The sequence below is a fragment of the Hibiscus syriacus genome, unplaced genomic scaffold, assembly GCF_006381635.1.
Source record: "Hibiscus syriacus cultivar Baekdansim isolate YM2019G1 unplaced genomic scaffold, ASM638163v2 tig00000477_pilon, whole genome shotgun sequence".
NCBI lineage: Eukaryota > Viridiplantae > Streptophyta > Magnoliopsida > Malvales > Malvaceae > Hibiscus > Hibiscus syriacus.
The window spans coordinates 2,252,636-2,261,993 of NW_024061790.1; the positions used below are offsets into that span (position 1 = coordinate 2,252,636).

Consider the following 9,358-nt stretch of genomic DNA (forward strand, 5'->3'; position numbering starts at 1 on the left):
TATGAGTTAAATTTATCAAATCTAGCCAAACACACTCGTATATTTACATCATTACTTTTTCCTTAGATTTCAAGGGTTCCACGTGAATTTTTTTTTCTGCTCGGGTGCAGTAGAAATTAAAACATTTGAAACATATTTTTCGAGTTAATATAAATTTTGAATTATTTTTAAAAAAATATCAAATTCAATTAAGTATAATATTATTATTTTTAATTATTTATTATATAAAAATATAAGTAATTGACTAAAAATATTTTATTTTGGTCAAAATAACATTTGTTTGAATGAAAACAACTGATTAACTATTACTTGTACAACACATCTACTTGTACTACACGATATTTAAATTTTTTATTAAATTAATACTATTTATTTTTAATAAGTTAATTTCATTTAATAAAATGATGGCATATTATAACTATTACAAATAAAATAATTTAAAGTTCATATTATAAATATACTTTAATCTATGTTTTAATTTATGTTATAATTATGTTGGTGTAGCTTTCGGTTAGGGTTTTGCCCTTTTCTCTCTGTCATATGACATGTTTTAGGGTTTTGCCCTTTTATATTAGTAAATTTTCTAGGGTTTTGCCTTTATTGTGATGTTCTGTCAATTCTTGGTGATTCTACTGGATTGTATTGATTGCGCTTTCGGTCATGGGAGATTTAGAAAAACGGTTGGATGATTTGCATTTGAAACCAGGAGAACAAGAATCATTGGTTATCTTTCAGCAACTGTTTTGTAGGATCTTTTCTTACGTCTAGCACAATAAACTTCCAAGTGATGCGTACCACGTTGGCAAATGTTTGGCACCCCATTGGAGGGATAGCTATCTCTGAACTGGGGAAGGGGCGATATCTTTTTCGCTTATATCATGTAGTTGACGTTAACAGAATTGATAAGGAGGGTCCTTGGTATTTTAATACCCACCTACTGGTCCTACACATGCTACAGGAGAAAGAAGATCTGATGCTAGTGTCGTTAAATATTGTTGATTTCTGGGTGAGAATTGTTGATCTTCCGGAAGGGTTTGTTTCGGAAAGGATGGCTAAGCTGTTCGGTAACTTTATCAGTGAGTTTTTGGAGTATGATGCCTCTGATGTTTCTCTAGGTTATAAAGGTTGTATTCATTCGCGGGTGAGAATTGATGTTCGGCAACCTCTTAAAAGAAACAAAAAGCTCGCACTACCGAATAGGAACCATGTTTATGCTGCTTTTCAATACGAAAAACTACGCTTATTTTGCTTCATATGCGAAAAGTCAGGCCACGGGGAAGGTTTCTGCCCCATTCGTATTCTTTATGAGAAGCAGGATTTCGTTTTTCAATGGGATAATTCGTTGCATGCCCCTCCGAGACAAAGAGGACAATTATATAGCCCTGGCTAAGGGAAGGAGAAGATGAAGGAAAGATGAGACAACCATTTGCACAAACTGGTACTAGTAATACTCTTGAGAGCTTTAAAAGAGAGTGGGAGGGGATCCCCCTGGTTCTGTCGGCCGCAAACAAAGATTATGGAGCCAGAAATATGTCAGTTCTAGAGACAAGTCGAAGGTTGGCTCTTCAGTCATCTACAGATGTAACAATAACAATGGCGGATGAGGAAAATCCTATTGACAAAGTGGACAGCTCAAAACGCCAGAGGCATTCCCCACAGTCTGGTGTTATTTCTACATTCTCACAATCTAAAGGGGAGTAACATTTACCAGCGGCAGGCCGGTGTTAGTAGGCCAGTTGATCTCAATGAAACTCTTAAGCTGGAACGTCCGAAGCTTGGGGCAGCCTCGGGCAATGAAGCGTCTTCGGCATGTGCTGAAGGTCGCTAACCCTTCTGTGGTTTTCTTAATTGAGACAAAACTACTGAGTCATTGTATGGAGAAGGTTAGAAGATCACATGATTTTATGAATGAAATTGATGTTAGTTCGATAGAAAGTAGCGGTGGTTTATGCTTGGCATAGCGGGGTGATTGTGAAGTATTACTAAAATCATTCTCGTTTATGCACATTGCTATTATCATCACATGGGAAGGAGAACAATCGAGATGAACGGGTTTTCATGGGGCGTTTGAAGAACACAGAATGAGAGAGTCGTGGGATCTTTTACGTCAGATAGATGATAAGTCTAATATTTCGTGTTTAGTTATTAGGGACTTTAATAAGATTATGTACTCTGCTGAGAAACAAGGTAGTCAAGTGCGTAATGGAAGACAAATAGAGGCGTTTCAAAATGTGTTGCGAGAATGTGGGCTTGAGGATTTAGGATATAACGGGCCATGGTTTACCTGGTAGATAGAAATATAGGCCGAAACAAATATTCGAGAGAGGTGAGACAGAGGCGTCGCAAATTCCATCTGGTTTAACAGGTAGACCAATTATTTGTTGACTCACTTAGTTCAGTGGATTTCATATCACTATCCGCTATTGTTGAGTATTAGTCCTAGGGCAAACGATAGACGACATTGGCAATTTAAGTTTGAATCCCCATGTCTGTTAGAAGACTCTTGCGAACATGAGGTTTGACGACTTTAGGACTCTCATTCGGGTTTTCTTTTGGACCGTTTGGATTGTGTTAGGGAGAGCCTTGATCATTGGTTTCGGAAGTTGTGTCGTGAACGACGAATCACAATCGACGAGTTACAAAAGCTATTGAGGGACCTAGAAGAATTATATCCTACATCAAATGTTCTATGAGAGCTGATTGACACAAAACTGCATCTAAACCTGGAAATAGACAAATCAGAACTATATTGGGTAGGGGTGTTAATTCGGTTAAAACGATGGTCAACCGAACCGAATTATCATTAATCGAATTAATCAAATTTTTTTCTTTAACTGTTAATCGAACCGAATTTTTTTTTGAAAATATTAATCAAATCGAATAAATTTAAGTTAATTTTCGTATTAACCGAAATTTTTTAAAATTTTCTAATTTATATAAAAAATTGAATATTTTTAATTAAAAAAACAATTTACAAAATAAAAATTTTATATGGATTTTTTAATTAATAAATATTGATTTAGGTTTAAAAGTTATTGTATATTAAATTATTAATTGAGTTTAAATGGTTTGGGCTGAGCCCATATGTTATATATAATATATTTAAAATTTAAAATTTAATTTCGGTTAATTCAGTTAATTAACCGATTTCGAATTGAATTAACCGTTAACCGAATTCTAAAAAATTTATTAATCGTTCCCGACCGAATTAATTCGGTGGCCGACCGAATTAACCGAACTAATTCAGTTCGGTCGGTTAATTCGATTAAAACCGAAAAATGAACACCTCTAATATTAGGAACAAAGGGCGAGAGTGAATTGGCTGAAAAATGGAGATAGTAACTTTTCTTTTATAACTTTGCATCACAGAGGAAGAGCATAAATTGAATTTCGTCCATTGAGACAGATTCGGGTGCACGACTGGAGTCTAAGAGAGAGATTGAGGCAGTGGCTCGCAGTTACTTCATGAATTTATTTTCTTCAAATGGGGGCGATGTGGACCCCCCGAATTCAGGGGGTATCTTTCCAGCTATCTCAGTCGATATGAATAGTCGACTGCTACAAGAATTTACGCACGAAGATGTCATTGCGATTATTTGAAGTATGAGCCCCTTGAAAGCCTCAGGTGATGATGGACTTGGGGCAGTTTTCTATCAACGTTTTTGGCATATAGTCGAGGAAGAGGTGGCACGTTTTTGCCTTGAGTCGATTAAATACCAACATGACATGACTTTGGTAAACTTAACACATTGTATTAATTCCAAAGATAAAGTCTTCTATGGAATTATCACAATATCGTCCCATTAGCCTTTGTAATGTCATGTTTAAAATTGTTTCCAAAATGGTAGTGATACGGATGCAAGGGTAGTTAAATTTCTGCATTGATGAAGCACAAAATGTGTTTGTTCTAGGTAGACAGATCATACACAATATGATTTCGGCTTATGAACTTCTTTATTCTTTTGTTCATAAGCGCTCAATAATGATGGGATATTTCGCTCCGAAGTTGGGTATTAGCAAGGCATATGATAGAGTGGAATGGAATTTTTTGTGGGACATTATGACACGCATGGTGTATGTGGCTGACTGGATTACACTAGTCCGAAGATGCGTTTGCTCGGTGTCCTATTCGGTTGTAACCAACGGTGTTGCGGAAAAAGTATTTACCCCTCAGCGAGGCCTCAAACAAGGGGACCCACTTAGTCCTTATTTATTCTTGTGGACAATAATTTTACGTCCGACTATATGTTATTCTTTTATTATTTTATTATTGTATGATACAAATACATCATATTTATTTCATTTCTTTCTTCTTTTACAGATTCAACAATGCTGCAAGGCCCGAAACCTAGTTGGCCCAGCACCACCCAACAGAAACCGAAAGCAGTGGTCCAACCCGTTAATGGCCTGGAACCCGCGACCCGCTGGAGCACCCGAACCGATTCGGGACCCATTGAAGCTACGGTTTCCAAAACTCCTGTCAGCACTCCAGCCTCTTCAACGCCGCTTCTCCAACAGCCCGCAACCAATGCGGTTTCCTCGGCAACAACCCATAAAATAACAAATCAGAGTCGTAGACTCATCAACATCAAACAACCGAGTTTTACTCGGAATCAAACTCTAAAAATATGTTTCTTTTATACTTATAAATACCCATGTATTTGAAACACAAGAGATCATGATTACATACGATATTAGGCACAAAAATACTACGAAATAGACGAGAAAATACGAGCCTTTGTAAAGTTTTCGAACGAGAAATAAAGAAAAAGGTATTTCCTTTTACCATTATTCGGTTGTTATTGTTGCATGCTTTTCGATTCTCGTTTTGCTTTTGACCTCGAATAACCCAAAAGTGGGTTGCGTCGATAACCCGAAGGGGGGTGTTCGGATCTTCTTTTCTAGATCTACACCCCCACGAGGCGAATTTTGGAAAAATATGTTAATTTTCGGAACGAGGGTGCAAGGATCTTTAAAAAAATAGATTTTTTTTTAATTTTACTGTCGATGACCGGCGGCGCGGTTGTCATTTTCTGGTAAATTGGGTGTTTGTTCATCAGAGTGAAGAACACTCAAGAACATGAAGAGAAATCAAGGGACGAGAGGCTTTGATTCGGTTTGTAAATGAAAAATGAAAACAATTGTTTGGGTTTTATCATTTATACTAACCGTAAGTCGACCCACGACCCGAACCAATGTTAGGGTGGTCCGTGTGTTTTCAAGAATTAAGGGGATAATCCCCATTTGGTCCCCATATTTTTTAATGCTTTAATTTGGCTCCCAAAAATCATTTTAAAGTCCCGAATTCCTTTTAAATTCACCTCTAACTTTTTTTCCTTTTCAATTTAATCCTTGTATTATTATTTTTATTATTTTATATTATTTATTTTGTTATATATATATACACATATTTTTTTAATATCTTATTTATACACCTAATATTTATATATATTTTAATTATTTTTATTTGGTTTTTTTATTTAAGTACTATATTTTATAATTTTATATATTATATATATATATATATTTATTTATTTATTTTCTATATTGTTTTTATTATTTTCGGGGTTTTTTCATTTATTACTATTGTACTATATTAATTTTATTTTATTTTACTCTTTTGTCTTTATTATTATTATTATTATTATTATTATTATAATTTATTATTATTATACATATGTATTACCTACACACCTACTTGGCCCTACCTTTGTCTTTAATCACCATAATTTCCCCCACTTTCGATGAAGTGATGGGGATAAAATTTTTAATGTTTATTATATATATTTATATTTTATTTGTCTTATTAATGTGTATATATCTCTTTTCTTTACTATTACTTTTTCCTTATCTTACTTATTTTATTTATTTATTTATTTTTCTTCTCTTCTCTTCATTTTAATTTATTATTTTACTTTTTTTCTTTATTTTCGTTTCGTTTATTCATATTTATTTATTTATTTATCCATTTTTTGTCTTTATCTTTATTTTTTTAATTTCTTTATATTTATATTTTTTATTTACTTTTTATCTTTTCTCTATTTTTTTATTTTCTTTATCTTGTTTTATTTACTTCATTTTTTATTTTATTCTTTTTGTCTTATTTGTTTTTCTTTACCTTTTTTTCTAACACATTCTCGACTTTTAAAGGGTACACTTTTCAAATCATTCAGAGGTAAGTAATTTTGGATCGTTATTTTTACCTTTTAATTTAAACTAAAATTTTCTTAATTGAAGACAACTGGAAATTACGTAGTACCGAAAGGGTAGTTCAAGGGTGTTAATCCTTCCTTGACTTTAACCGACTCCTGAAACCAACACATCTTTGGTAAGACGCAGATCAAGTAAGAAATAAGGTATTCGATTGACCCATTTTTTTAAAATAAAAGATCGGTGGCGACTCCAATCCATTTTCCTAAGTCAAAGCCTAATTTCGGGTCCACCCGAAAGACGGCTGCTATAGCTTGGCGACTCTGCTGGGGATAAGTAAGTGAGTCAGGCCGAAATTAATTTCCGGTTGTCTTTTTGAGCGAAAAATTATAAGTTTAAATTTTAATTTATTTATTCGATTCTAATTATTTACCTTTAATTATTTTTCAAGTAAATAGTTATACTGACGTTTTCTCAATGATTTCATATTTTTAAAATTTTCATTCTCAAGCTCTAAACCCGAGCTCCAAACCCGTTTTTTAAGTGGGGGTGAAAGCAACGCTCTCGTGAGAATTTATTCTTCGTATGGGCCTAGCAAGTAACCTTCGGGATTCATATACCTTATGCTTTCGTGTGAATTTATTCTCCGTATGGGCATAAGGGAATGTATGCTCTCGGGTTTAACTTAGTCCACGTAAGCTTGTAATGGACTTAGGATTAAGGGTTTGGCAAGCCCAAGGGGCACCAGCAAGGAGAACTCGGGTACCTCTTTTAGAACCTAAACTGGGAGACTACAGGGAATTAGAGCCCACCCCCAAAACCTTATTTCAAACCCTAGGTTGCTTTGAGATTATTTCCTGCTTTATTTTTTGTTCAAAGCATGTGAACTATAAATTTATGCGGTTAGGATTGGTTCAAAATTTACATGTGGGATAGAGATCATGTCCGGGTAGGAATCATAAGCATGTGTGGTAGATATCATGTGGGGTATGACCTTTATTTTCATGATTGTTTTGATTATTATCTTTACCTCACTAACTCTTTTTATTTTTTTTATTTTCTTTCATTTTATTTTCATCATTTGCATCATTCAAAAAGAGGTGTTGATCCACCAAAAACGTCGTGTTCGTTAAACGTAAATAATTTGTATTAATGGACAAAGGGGTTATAATACAATAGGTGAAAAACACAAAAGTTCGGTTCAGAATGGTCCGGGATTTACATCGAGCACACCAAAAGTTAACTTTTTGAGTTGGGAAAATTTACAGGGACAAGACGAGGAAAAGGTTATTGACCTAGAGAGTCCCTTCAAAGATAACAAGAACAAGATGACGAAACTCTAGCTAAGTTGGAGATCATTGTTGAAGAATTCAAGAAACAAGAAGATAAACGTCGAATAATTCCTATTGATGGAGGGCTCCAATAACGCTTTCATTAGGAATAGGCTGAGCAGAGTGTGAAAGTCGGAGATGCAGTCCTTCGAGACATTTTTTTGGCAAGCAGCTCGTCACTTGCATAGTTTAGCCAAAAGAGGCCGGAAAGGTTCGACAGGGTATTCAACCGGTGACAGAAGAAGGCGGAAGATGAATCAACCTGTCAGAAATAGTTTGGGGTCTAGAAGAATGTACCTTTCAAATGTTTTTTGTCTCTTAAGAAATAACACTTTTGTCTCAATAAGAATTATTTAAAATAACAAACGTGTTTTTTCGATCAATGCCTCAAACATTTCATGCATCATGCATTCTTACATATTTCACTTTTTTATTTATTTCATTCACATTAACTAACAAGAGTTGGACACACCTCATCCACATAACACTCGTTCAAACAGAAAATAGCGGGAATTTTACGATGAAAGCAAGGACACTCCCAAAGTAGAAATTTGTGTATCTGAGAGTACATCAAAAGGAGCCCCGGCAAGTGAACCGGTTGAAAAATTGGGAGCAAGTGCAGATGAATGCCCTAATCCTCAACATTATGAAAATAGTGGGGCATCCTAATGAGACTTTATTCCATTTTGCAACATCTTGTTTGGACTTGTTTTTTTTTAACTTTCTCATATTTCTTTTTGAAAACTGCTTTTGAACTTTAACATATTTCTTTTTATGAGGATATTTCAATGAATTTATGCTGAGCATTGAATCAAATTTACGACTTGAAGTTATTTTAATATCAACTGAATTAAAAAATCTATAAATAATTGAGAGTCACAGATTTTTGAAAATGACATGATTTAAAAGTGGTTTGACCCTTACCCAGAAGATACGCTCAAACACCGTACTCTTCTCTTACAAGAACCGATATAGCATTCTCCTCTCATAAGGGTATAAACAAGAGGCTTCGTATTTAGATGTGTATAGGTGCGGACAACATTAGACATCTTTTGCATATGACAATTACTATATTTTTGTTTAAGACGTTCAGTGATGATCATGATCTTTACGGATGGGATAATCGAGTAGGTGAATCTAGTTTAGGTCAGTCGCTTGGAAATTGAACTCTAAAGATGAGATTCCTTGACTTTTAAAAACACCTAGACTATAGATTCTTCTTGACAAAATTAAGAAATTGGATCAGTATACCCATATTATAATATTATATATATACAATAAAGCTTGAGTTGTCCCTCTAAAGTAATTGGTTAAACGCCTCGTCTTTATGGATAAGATTCAGCTAGCCTGATAAAGGCGATTATAATATAAAATAAAGCTTGAGTTGTCCCTCTAGAGCAATTGGTTAAACTCCCCGACTTTATGGATAATATTCAGCTAGCCTGATAAAGGTGATTATAATACAATTGAGTTGTCTCTCTAGAGCAATTGGTTAAACGCCCTGCTTTATGGATCCAGCTAGCCAGACAATGGCATATTAAATAAGGAGTTACGGTAAAGATGGACTAAGGGAGTTAAGGAACACCTGTTATAGTCAATTTCACACGAGCACTCAAGAATTTCATTTTTAGACCGATATTTCTACATTACCTTTGTTAGAGGAGCCTACGAAGCTTGAACAAATGGAAGGTTTCAAAGAACTAAAATAGAAGGTCTAGTAATTGATCATGCTAGTTGCGTCATTTTGTCCACATCCGATTAAAATGCCAAGCCAAGAAAAACACATGTTACAACGACCGAAAAAATGACATTTTTTTATAGCTGAAACCTTAGAAAATAGGAGGTCAACCTAAAGCCAACTCATCCATTTGAACATT

General features: G+C 34.5%; 1 protein-coding gene across 1 annotated transcript; it reads left to right on the forward strand.

Moving 5' to 3' along the window:
- The first annotated feature begins 787 nt into the window (after positions 1-787).
- LOC120207461 lies at positions 788-1,390 on the forward strand. Its single transcript, XM_039206919.1, has one exon. It carries the CDS (start codon positions 788-790, stop codon positions 1,388-1,390), a length of 603 nt encoding a protein of 200 aa, XP_039062850.1.
- The last annotated feature ends 7,968 nt before the right edge of the window (positions 1,391-9,358 follow it).